Below are 12,396 nucleotides of genomic sequence, written 5' to 3'. Positions count from 1 at the left end.
CTCCTCCTCCTCCTCCTCCTTCTCCTTCTTCTTCTTCTTCTTTTCTTTTTTCGAGACAGGGTTTCTCTGTGTATCTCTGGCTGTCCTAGAACTCACTCTGTAGACCAGGCTGGCCTCGAACTCAGAAATCCGCCTGCCTCTGCCTCCCAAGTGCTGGGATTAAAGGCCTGCACCACCACTGCCCAGCTTGTAGATATCTTTATTAACCAATCATGGGTAACTTGGACAAGAATTATATAACAAAAGCTGGTATATATGAGGATCTGCTAGTCTTGGAGCAACCAAGTCTTGGGTGGGATACAGTATTTAGCATTTAATCCATTAGCAACATCAGAACAACCAGACAGCTAGACAAAGAAGAAAACAGGTGTTGAAGCCAACCTCTTTCTGAGGGAATTGTTTTTATTGGCATTTTAGGGTGGAGCTTGAAGAACAGCCTAGAATTCCCCAGTGAGGGGCTGGGGGCGTGGCTCAGTGGGAATAGTTGTTTATCGTGGCAGTAGCTTCCCATCCTCAGCATCACACAGAAAACAAACAAACAAACAAAGCATAAATAAAAGTTTCTGGTTTGTTTCTTTTTTAAATCCATGCTAGACAAGGGCTTTGCCCTGAGGACTCAAGCCCCGCTGCATAGAATCCACAAGTTGTGATAGCTCCACAGACAGGACCCATGCACACTCTTCCCATCATGTGTTCCTCAGGCCTTTCTGAATGAAACATTCCCTGAAGTAGAGCCTTAGGGTAGAGAAAGCACCCATTCCTGTGTACCCCATGGGTCTTCTTACACCTCTCCAGAGGAGTCTGTTTGAAGCTTTCTCCATAGATGCTGCACTGAGACAGACCAGCCCATCAGAGCAAAGGAATGTGCATTGGGGATTCTGAGAAAAGCCAAAATTCAAAGGTTAGGGAGAAAAGGTCTTCCAACCCCCTCAGAAGAGCATTTGTGGGAGACTTGCTTTTTTTTGTCTGTCCTTCTGCCTCCTCCTGTTCTCCTCCCAACTGTAGACTTTTAATTTGCCTAGAGAATTCCTTCCTTGTAAGGGACAGAGAGACAGCATGCCATAAACCTGCAGGTTGATTCAGGCAGGACTATGGCCTGACAAGAAAACCCACGACCCTCTCGGCCTGCCTTTGTTAAAATTGCAAGAGCAGCCACTGAGAAACAGAAAAGAGATGCAGACTTCAGAGACTCCCGCAGCCCAAAACATCTCACTTCTTTTCTGGGCTCAGAGACTCTTTCTTCTCCAGTAACAAATGGTAAAGGCCAGGTTCCAGGCTGCTTTAGGCTGCGCATGATGGTGTTGTCATAGCACATGCTCATAGTAAAATAGACTCACAGTTCAGAAGGGAGAGCCCTGTCTCTCCACCATGCAGTGTGACTCCTGCTCCCCAGAGGTGCCCACCACTCCTCAGACCTCCCAGAAACCGTGTTCTGTAAGCAAAGTATATTTCCTAAGTCAAATGTGGGCATGTTTCACATATCATAATAGTCTTAAATTTTCAGTCCATCTCTGATATAAACATGACAGTCAGAGTCAGGCATGGTGACTCATGCCTCTCATCCGAGCAATCAGGAGACTGGGGCAGGAGGATAACGTGTCCCAGGCCAGCCTGAGCCACTTAACAAACCCTCTCTCAAAAGAGCCAAACAGAACAGCAAAGGAAAAAGCAGGGGCCAGGGGAGCCAAGGTGTAGTGTTGGTAATGGAGTGCTTGCCTAGCATGCAGGAGGCCCTGGGTTTGATCTCATATTCACAGAGAAATTAACTCAGAACTTAAAATCAGGGCTGGGGAGATGGCTGTGTGGTTAAGAACACTGACTTCTTTTCCAGGGAGCTGGCAATTCCAGCCTTTATAGGTACCAGGCACACAAGTATAATGCACAGAAATACATGTAGGCAAAACACACATATGCATAAAATTAAAATTTAAAATAAATTAGGTATGGTGGTATGTGCCTTTAATCTCAGTACTCTGGAGACGAGGTCTTTATGTGTTCAAGGCCAGCGAGGCTACACAGAAAGTTCCAGAGGAAAAAAAAAAGCATATGTTTGTGGGAGTGGCTTTCTTGGCTTTTGTTTGCTCTTTTGGGTATATATGTGTGCATGTGTGTTTGTGTTTCTATATGTGTACATGCGTTGGCTTGAAGAGACTGTGACCAAGGCAACTTATAAAGAAAGTATTAGCCGGGCAGTGGTGGCATACGCCTTTAATCCCAGCGCTTGGGAGGCAGAGGGAGGCAGAGTCTGAGTTCAAGGCCAGCCTGGTCTACAGAGTGAGTTCCAGGACAGCCAGGGCTACACAGAGAAACCCTGTCTCGAAAAACCAAAAAAGGAAGAAAGAAAGAAAGAAAGAGAGAGAGAGAGAGAGAGAGAGAGAAGAAGGAGGAGGGAAGAAGGAGGAGGGAAGAAGGAAGGAAAGAAGGAAGGAAGGAAAAGAAAGAGTTATCTGGGGCCTACAGTTTCAGGGGGTTAAAGTCCATGATCATCGTGGGGGAGAAGCGTAACAACAGATAGGCAGGCCTGGTGCTGGAGCGGTCCTGAGAGCTTACATCTTGAGACACACCCACTAGTCATGTGTCACCACTGGGAATGGAGAGAGTCTTTTGAAACCACAAAGCCTACCCCCAGTGACACAGGTCCCAATCCTTTCCAAATAGTTCCACCAGCTAAGAACCTAGCATGGCAGCCTCTGGGGGCCGTTCTCATTCAAGTCGCCACAGATGTCATGGGACTTGTCTGCGAGCCCACAGTAGGAGCAAGCAGGGCCCTGATTGAGAGTCAAGCCTGTCCTTTCCCCCCGATTCCTTTTCCTACCCGAGTCCACTGTGGCCCAGTGACCCCAGAGGTAGTTCTGGAAAGCTACAGAGACAGAGCTGTGGGTCAGCATGGCATAGAGTGACTGTGACCCCCGCTTCCCTTCACCCTCTGGATCAGAAGGGCAAGCCTAGGGTACCAGCAGTTTGGCCTCAGGTCCCTATGGTATGGGGGAGTGTTATCCCCATGTGACAGGACAGGAAACCCCAGAGTTCCTAAAAAGGGGTGATGGCTTCTAGGGTGCCCCATCATTCTTGTCAGGGACCTGCTCACCCCCCAGCCCCGCCCAGCTCTCATGAGCCCTGCCACCCACCCATCCTCTTGACACACACATCAGGGCCTGCGACCAACCAACCACCCAGGGTCCCTCGAAAGCCGTCACAAATCCGCAGAATGGCTCTTAAATCTGCAGTCTCACAGTCTGTCCCTGGCTCCTCACGGGCAACACCACCTTGCAGCCTCAACACTTGCTCACTCTTCTGCCTGGAACGTTCTTCTGAGTGGCTTCCTCCCTTGTCTCCCCCTCCCCCTAGATGTCAGCCCCTCAGAAGAGTACTCCCCATTTCTGTTCCTCTATGTAGCCTTATCTGCTTCAAAACAAGTTCCTGTCTGCTCACTTCCTACAGTCAGTCCCCTCCTGCAGGTGCCTCTGTAGTCCCTGCCACAGCTCTCCGTGGAGGCCCAGTCAGAGCAGGTTCACAGCACAGTGAGTCCAAAGGTGATGTAGAGGAGGCCCAGTCACTTGGTGGTGGCCCTGAGAAGCAGCACACAGCCCTCTGACTCCAGTGTTCTCATGACAGGCAGGTGGACACCAACGCAAAAAACGTCTTTGGTCAGCCACGGTTGAGGGCATCCCTGCGAGACCTCCGGTCCCCACGGAAGAACTACAAGTCAACCATCGAGGATGACCTAAAGAAGCTCATCATCATGGACAACCTGGGGCCAGAGCAGGACCGGGACACAGGGGTGCGTATGGCTGGTGGCCTAGGGCAAGTTTGGGAGATGCATGGGTGATGCTCTCTGCCATGCCTCCAGCCTTTGGTGTCTGCTGGCCCCATTGGAGAGTACAAGTAGGGGTCTCTCATTAATTAGGGACAGAGCCAGGACTTAAGCCAGCTGGGGAAGGCCCTGGAGACTGTGGGTCTCATGTCTTCCTCCCCAACCTTCAGATCACAACCACAGGCAGAAAGAGCTCTCAGAAACAACTTAGGCTGTCTTTCTGCAAAGAAAGGAAGGCCAAAGCAGCAAGCACTATGGTCCTTCCATTGCCCTGCCTGTCCCTCATTGGTCAGGCCAGCAGTCTATGCAAACCAAGGCAGCTTTTCACTGGGTATTGTGGCACACACCTGTAACCTGTAGGAGACTGAGACAGGAGATCTCATGATCTAGGCCAGCCTGGGTTACATGGTTACCTGAGACCGTATCTGAAAAGAAAAGGCATGTACGGATTCGGTGATGAAGTGCTTATATAAGCTTACTTTTGGAGGACAGGCTCAGAAGCCATGGGCACAGGTCAGGGGTTAGGATCCCTTGGGGAAGCTTCGACCAGTCAGAGTACAGAAACGGATGCTGGGTGGACAAGAACTTGCCAAAAAGCCCCTGGGACCACAGCCCAACATGCCAATCCCTTGTCCTACCCTGTCTCCTTGGCAGCAGTCCCCCCAGAAGAGCCTGCAACGGACACTGTCAGATGAGAGCCTGTGTAGCGGGCGCCGGGAGCCCAGCTTTGCCAGCCCTGCCAGCCTGGAGCCCGGCCTACCCAGCGACGTGCTCTTCACCAGCACCTGCAACTTCCCCTCCAGCACACTGCCTGCCCGCCGCCAGCACCAGCACCCCCACCCACCCAGCGGGGCACCCAGCGTCATTCCAGCCACTGGCAATGGCTTCCCAGAGAAGAAATGTGAGCCTGGGCAAATTGGTGGCTGCAGTTCCCCCCCCCCCGGGGCTAGGAAGTGGGGAACACTGCAGATGGGGAGGCACCTGGTGGTCATATGTGTGGCCAGGCCTTGTGAGGGAGGGAAGGGTGCACAGGTGCTCCAGGGAAGCTCAAGGAGCTAATATTACTGGCCAGATGCTGGGTCACCAGAGACCAGAGGCAGTCAGCCCCTCCCACGCCCCCACACCCAAGGACAAGTGTTGGCACCCTCACCTTCCCAGCCACTGTGCCTTATCGGCTCCCACCTAGACGTCTCATTTCCTGAACACTTTACTTAGTGACCTGACTTCCATATGCCATGCTTACTGGGTGAGACTCAGTCCACACCTTGACTTCATCTAGCAGGGATTTATTGACTATACCTCATAAGTGGGGCACTGGAACAGCATCTCATAACACACGCCTCAGATTCTAGCACTTGGAGGTTGGAGGGTCATGAGTTTGAGGCCAGCCTAAAATCCTAGCAAGACCCATCTCAACTGAAAAAGAATGAATGGGAAAGCAGCCAAGGCTACGTAGATGTGCTCCGTGAGCCTATCTCATGCCCCGACGAGCAGTGGGTACAACTACGCCATGCTCACTGTGGGCACAGCCCACCCAGACACACTGGGGGCTGTATTCTCATTCGGGGCCTTTGTTTGAGTGTGTCATTCTGGCTGACCCATCCGCCTGCCTCTGCTTCCTGAATGCAGAGTGCTGGGGTTTTAGACAGGAGCCATCACTCCGAGCTGCCTTCCATACCCGTCCTGATAGGAATGGCAGGTAGCCTCACTGCTGGTGTGTGCTGGTGGGAACTGGATCAGGGCACTGCTCAACCTTTAGGGTGTTAGAAAGTGTATGGCACCCCTTATTTTCTAAACTCCAGGTGTGTCTTGAGTTCACATGTGTTCTGTGCCAAGGGTTTCAGTTAGGGGGTGGTGTCCCCACATCTTCTAGATGTGAAGCCCCTGTATGTCACACATGTGGAGGATGGGATAAAGGGGACTCTGGGCTCTCTTAAGGTGTCCATCTCTCCCTTCAAAATCTCCCTGCAGTAGCTCCATATGGGGGAGCATGCCTGCGATCTAACGCTTAGGTGAAAGCAGGAAGCCCCAGAGCTCAAGCTCAGCCTCAGCTGCACAGTGAATCTGAAGCCAGCTTAGCCTGGTGAAACCTTGCCTCCAAAAGCTAACATGTACCCCCGTCCTGTGCCTGTGTCCCTACCCTGGTGTTCTGAGGCTAGAACCCCTTCCTCAGGGCATCCCCCACACAGCTGTGGTCCTCTGGGCAATCCTCAGCCTCTTCCTTCTGGCCTGACACAGTTACTGATCATTCTTGCATGTCTGCCTGTGCTCCAAGCTGAACTTCCTGCCCTGCTGACAGAACATCCCCACCATCCCTTGGGGCTGGCACATAACCATGCCTCCGTGCTACCTAAGTTTACCTTTGCCTCTACCCTCAGCCTTGACAGCCCTGCCTGCCCCTAGGTAGGGCCTGGTACACAGGACGTACCCAACATGAAGCCAGAAGAAGCTGAGAGTGCTGTGTATGTAGGCCCAGACTCCACCTCTGCCACACTCTCTCAAGCCCACCATCCCTTCCCTCAGCCCATCAGACTATAGTCTCAGGGTTTTCCCATCCACCCATGCCCCTGACCTCTCCGGCCCCTGTCCCTATTACAGCATCATCCACTATGGTATCTTCCCCTTTGGACTAGGAACACCTTAAGTACAAGGCCAGTAGCCTCTGTACGTCAGGCTTCTGCCTTACAAACCTACCTCAGAACACCAGGATTCTGGGTGTTTGCTTCAAGAACAAATTTGGAGGTTACTGCACAGCCTTTGATAGGCCATAAGTCCTGACAAGAGCTGCCATGGGCTTATAAGGACATCATTGTACTGCACTGCTGTGGGGACAGCCAGATATCCTGTTCATACATCCCAGGGGTGACCTACACACCTCTTCAGGAGGGACCAGGACACTTCACGTAGTGACCACCAGGCTTGTCATTTCTCTGACTCACCTCTGCTCTTTCTGAGCCGTCCAGGCCTCCTCAGTGTTCCACAAACCTCTGGGACTGTTCCATGTGAATGCTTTTCTCTCCAGCCTCTCTCTGGTACCTGCCCACCTCCCATCGCAGAGCTTCGCTTTAAGGTCACCTCAGCAGGACCTCCCCAGTCCCATATATAGAAAGCCGCCCACACAGATACCCAGCTCACAGTGCCCGTGCCCTGCTGGAGCCTCTCTCTAGTGTGGAACAGTATGAAATCTCTGTCCCTTCCACACTGACCTTCATGCTCAGCCACCTCCCCTTCTCCATCTTCCCAAATAGCCGCCATCTCAGCCTCGGAGCTCTCACTGGCTGACGGACGGGACCGACCTCTGAGGCGACTTGACCCTGGGATGATGCCACTACCAGACACGGCCACTGGCCTTGAGTGGTCCAGCCTGGTGAATGCCGCCAAGGCCTACGAAGGTGGGTAGCCTCCCACCCAGCCACTCCCATTCCTCAGCAGTTATCTGTTCTCAGAGGATAACTAGAGGGCCCGTGGCTTTGCTGGACCTCACCCCTGTGTTCCAGAGTCACGGAGAACAAAGTTAAAGCCTTTCATTGTCATCTGCTAACCATGCAGCCCAATCAGGGGACCTCTTTTGATCCCCCCTACCTGGTCCATGGGAGGAGATCCCTAACCAACTGCCTGGGCTACATTATAATGGTCATGTGAAAAATGGGCCCAGAGCAAGCCCTGCACAAAAGTATACCCCACTGAAGGCTGCACGAAACCCATCTCAAAAAAAAAAAAAAAAAAAAAAAAAAAAAAAAAAAAAAAAAAAAAAAACAAGAACAAAACAACCAAAAAAAGAAACAGAACAAACCCAGGCAGGCTAAGCTGGTCTATGTAGCAAGTTCCAGGACAAAAAAAAAGTCCTGGTTGAGCAGTCAAACTACAGGTGACAGTTCTAAACTCCATAAACTGAGTAGGACCCAGAGTCCTTAGAGCCCACTGGTCTGTCAGAGATGGCTGTTAGCACTCTGGCCACCGTATCCCCACCAGACAGCAGAACAGAAGAAAGATACAGGGGAGGGCCTTTACCAGCTTCCTGTTTGCCAGACCTTCAACCCATGACTGTGCCTTCCTCGGGGAGAGCACAGGGGAAAGTGCTCGCTCGTGTGGAAGGCTCCGCTTGTCTTGTCTTTGCTTTGCAAGGGTGGAGTTGAGTTGGTTTGGTTTGGTTTGGTTTGGTTTGGTTTGGTTTTTTTCAAGACAGTGTTTTCTCTGTGTAGCCCTGGCTATCCTAGAACTCACTCTGTAGATCAGGCTGGCCTCAGACTTGGAATTCTACCTGCCTCTGCCTTCTGAGTGCTGGGATTAAAGGTATAGACCACCAAGTGCCAGCTATAAGACCCTGGGTTGATGTGTCAGTCTGTCTCTCTGTTTTAGACAGGTATCATATAGCTCAGATTACTCTTGAACTCACCATGTAGCACAGGCTGGCCTTGAACTCCTTCCTGGTTTGTCTACTGAGTGATAGTATGAAGGTCCCCAGAGCCACCTTCCTCTCCCTGAGCCACCAGGTGTATGCACTGTGACCAGCTCAGAATTCCCCGGCCTGGCCTCAGATTTGTGGTCCTCCTGCCTCAGACTCTCCAGTGTTGGAATTGCAGGGCTGTGGCACCACCCCTGACCCGGCCTAGAGTACAATCATTGCGTAGCTTGTGTGGACTAGGTGGGCATTTTTCATGTTGACCTCTATCTAAAGGACCATAGTAGAAAAGCAAGAATGATTTTAATTAGAATGGGACTTCTGTGTTTGTGTTCCACGTGTTCTGCCATCTAGCAGGAGCCCCAAGGATGACATCCCCACTACAGGGCAGGCTCAGCCCAAGTACCACTTGGATCCCTGACTTTGAGAGGGAGGGAGAGCAGTGGGGGCAGGACCAGATCTAAAAACTAGGAGCTCAACTCGCTGGCTCCCAACATAGGAAGTACCAAATGGGTTGACAAGGAAACCGGAGACTGCCGCCTACGCGTGATCTCCAACTTTGCCTGTGAGGAGTTTTGTGACAAGCCATTAACCCCTCATGCCTCAGTTGCTCATCTGTAAAATCTCTCTTCCCCGCAAGTCGTGAGTATTAGATGAACTTGTACTTGTTAAAGTGCTTATGAACCACGGCAGTGCAGAGATGAGCAGCAGTAGAGTACCTGCCTAGAGTCCCCCAGTGAAGGGCGTGGCTCAGTGGTAGAGCACCTGCCTAGAATCCCCCAGTGAGGGGCTGAGGGCATGGCTCAGTGGTAGAGCCCCTGCCTAGAATCCCCCAGTGAGGGGCTGGGGGTATGGCTCAGTGGTAGAGCCCCTGCCTAGAGTAGATATGATTTATTCATACTGTAATATGAGCCTTATTAGTTCTTGTGAGTTTCTGAGGAATTTTGGGTATTCAGCTCCTGAGAGCCAGAAAAAGCACAGGAATCCCTGAGTGCTCTCCGTGTCTCAGGCGTCTGCCTGAGCCACAGAGCAAGCTCCTGTTTAAAATCTTCAGATTCTGGGCTGGAGAAATGGCTTACTGATTAAGAAAACTTGCTGCTCTTCCAAAGGACATGAATTTGGTTCCCAGCATCCACACTGAGCAGCTTACATGCACATGTAACTCTACCTCCAGGGGAATCTGACACTCTCCTTTGGCTTCCACAGGCACCTACACACATGTAGCATACACTCACACAGACACACACAACACACGCATATAAATAAAAATAAATTTTAAAAAGAAAGAAAAGGAGCCAGGGGGTGGTGGCACACGCCTTTAATCCCAGCTCTCCGGAGGCAGAGGCAGGTAGATCTCTGAGTTCAAGGCCAGCCTGGTCTACAGAGTGAGTTCCAGGACAGCCAGAGCTACACAGAGAAACCCTGTCTCTAGCAAAAGAAAAAGGAAGTGAGGAAGAGAAAAGAAAAAATCACTAGGAGAACACATTACTTTAGGAAGCCTGGCTTGGTGGTACACACACCTACAGTTATTGCACTAAGAAGTGCTCCTGAGGCAGGAGTGCCAGAGCTTTAAGGCTAACCTGAGCTACAGAGTGATGCTTTACCTACAAAAAAAGCCCAAAATGGTGGCTCAGGCTAAGGCAGGAGATTCACTGTGAGTTCAAAGCCAGCCAGAGCAGCAAAATGAGACCTGATGAGAGAAGGGTTGGTGGGAGGGAATGGGATGAAGATGGGTAAGAATTGTCAGGAAGAGATGTCAGAAAGAAGCCAAGGCCGCCTACCTGGAAAACCTGAACCCCTTCTCCTTCTCCCTGGCAGTGCAAAGAGCTGTGTCACTCTTCTCTCTGAACGACCCAGCCCTGAGCCCAGAGATCCCTCCTGCACACAGCCCTGTGCACAGCCATCTGAGCCTGGAGCGGGGCCCCCAGACTCCAAGAGCCACTCCTACCATGAGGTGAGTTTCCTTGGAAACGCTGGGGTCCATTCACCACCAGCGCTCAGCAGGCAGTTCACAAGACAGGAGCGGATAGGCACTGCCGGCCACCCAAGATGGCCCAGGACATCCGGTCTCATACTTCCAACTTTGAGCCATTCCTCCCTCCCCCAGAGCATCCCCCCAGCCTCCTAGCTGTCTCCTATCTCCATCCACCTGTGGCTTGATCCCCTCTCTGGTGGATCCCCTGACGATGCAGACTTGCCCTCTACACTGCTGGGCACAGACCGACCATCTCAGCCTCCACGCTCAGGAGAGCGGACAAGGAGACGGGCCACTTGAGCACCTCACTGCAGCTCCTCTGACTGAATGCAGTGAATCTGAGTACTCATGCTCCACAGAGAGAGTTCCAAGGGCCTTGCTGCCTGCATAAGGATTACCAGAGCCCTCGCAGAGCCTGCATGTGCTTGCCACGAGGCTCTGCTGGCCGCTTGCTTAATGCTTACTAGAAGCCTCTTCTGAGGAAAACTGATACATCTATCCCTTCACAGCCTAGTTGGTCTTAGATCTAGACTCCCATCAGAAGTGTGGGCCTCTGTATTTATAGAAAACAGTTGGGGACCTGTTTGGGGACATGTGGCCCTTGGGCCCACTCCTGGGTCTTACCTTCCCACCTCCCTCCATACTTATAGCTCCCTAAGGTAAGGGCCAGGAAGGAGAGGAAGAGAGGAGGAGAACCAGGAGGACCCAGCAGCCTCACCTCAGCCCTTCCCCAAACCTCCCCAAATTATAAGATCCAGAAGCATCTCTTCAGCATCAGCTTCATGCAGAGAGGTGCCACCTTGCTTGCAAAATGCCAGGCAGACCTGGGGCTGGGAGAGTCTCCACAGCTAAAGCCCAGGCAGCGGGTCCCAGTCCCAGCATTCGGGCGGGCAGCATCCTCTTCATCAGCCTGGGCTTCCTGCTCTGTAGCCGTTGAGTGGCACCTTTACAGGCCACAGAGAGCTGGAGATTCTGTTTGACTGACTGACCTCTGGAACAAAGTGTGTCATCATCATTGATGGCACTATTGGCTGCTGTCCATCGGCCCACCTTAGACTTTATGGGCTCAGGATGGGCTCAGTCTGCAGTGCTCCCCTAAAAGCCCTCTGAGGTGTCAGGCCTCAGGACTGATCCCATCCCTTGTCTCCCCAGTGAGGAGTCACCCCTGGATCTGACAGGCAAGGTGTACCAGCTGGAAGTGATGCTGAAGCAACTGCACACGGACCTGCAGAAGGTGAGGCCTACAATGCAGTGCGCCTCCTGCCCACACCCTGCCCCCTGCCTCACACCCCCTCCCCTGCGCTGGGCAGCAGCCTTCCCCACCCCCACCCCCCAGACCCCGCCTCTCTGCTCTGGAATAAGATCACCAGGGGATTGAAAAGTCAAGCAAGGGTAGAGAAAATCAGCATGTAGGTCAGTTAGTAGAGTGTTTGTCTAATGTGCACAAGGCTCTGGGTTCCTAGCACTGCCTGAGCTGGACATAATGGTAGATGTTGTAATCCCCAGCTCTCAGGTCATGGAGGAAGGAGAACCAAAGACCAGGGCCATCCTCAGCTGCATACTGGATTTTACTGAGATACATGAGGGTAGGCCTTTAAATAATTATAAATAATTACAAATAAATATGGGAGGCAGATGTTGACCATCAAGGGGGTAATGGCAGTACAGGTTATAGGACAGTCGTGCACGTGGGACTCTGCAGCCAATTAAGAGTTTCAGTCAAGCCTTCTAGTGCCTCACGTGCCTGTAACCCCAGCTCTGAGCAGGGCAGAGACAGGAGGGTCACAGAGGCTTGCTGGCTTCCAGCCTGTCCAAGAAAACCGTAAGCACAGGGAAAGAGAGAGACAAAGAAGTAGGTGAAGGGCTGGTGAGATGGCTCAGTGGGGAGGAGCACTGACTGCTCTTCGGAAGGTCATGAGTTCAGATCCCAGCAACCACATGGTGGCTCACAACCACCCATAATGAGATCTGACTCCCTCTTCTGGTGCATCTGAAGACAGCTACAGTGTATTTACATATAATAAATAAATAAATCTTTAAAAAAAAAAAAAAGAAGTAGGTGAAGAGTGACAGAAGACAGCTGAAGCCCTCTTTAGACACATGTGCCTCTCTGTGCACGCACGCGCGCACACACACACGCACACACACACACACACACACGCACGCACACACGCACGCGCGCACACACACACGCACACACGCACG

At 51.9% G+C, this 12,396-nt stretch overlaps 1 protein-coding gene across 6 annotated transcripts in view; it reads left to right on the top strand.

Moving 5' to 3' along the window:
• Positions 1 to 12,396, top strand: part of Sipa1l3 (signal induced proliferation associated 1 like 3) — a 209,987-nt gene that overhangs the window by 194,323 nt on the left and 3,268 nt on the right. For 5 of the 6 annotated variants that reach the window (XM_031386003.1, XM_031386005.1, XM_031386008.1 and 2 more), the window contains 5 exons: positions 3,616 to 3,781; positions 4,469 to 4,715; positions 7,063 to 7,206; positions 10,035 to 10,170; positions 11,344 to 11,425. In XM_031386003.1, the coding sequence (XP_031241863.1) occupies positions 3,616 to 3,781; positions 4,469 to 4,715; positions 7,063 to 7,206; positions 10,035 to 10,170; positions 11,344 to 11,425 (775 nt within the window). The remainder of the gene's footprint in view (positions 1 to 3,615; positions 3,782 to 4,468; positions 4,716 to 7,062; positions 7,207 to 10,034; positions 10,171 to 11,343; positions 11,426 to 12,396) is intronic. The other variant, XM_031386009.1, reaches the window with a different exon arrangement.

Source organism: Mastomys coucha, unplaced genomic scaffold (genome assembly GCF_008632895.1).
Source record: "Mastomys coucha isolate ucsf_1 unplaced genomic scaffold, UCSF_Mcou_1 pScaffold21, whole genome shotgun sequence".
NCBI classification, from domain to species: domain Eukaryota; kingdom Metazoa; phylum Chordata; class Mammalia; order Rodentia; family Muridae; genus Mastomys; species Mastomys coucha.
The sequence above is the reverse complement of the archived record's forward strand: the minus strand, read 5'-3'. Positions and strand labels throughout refer to the sequence as shown.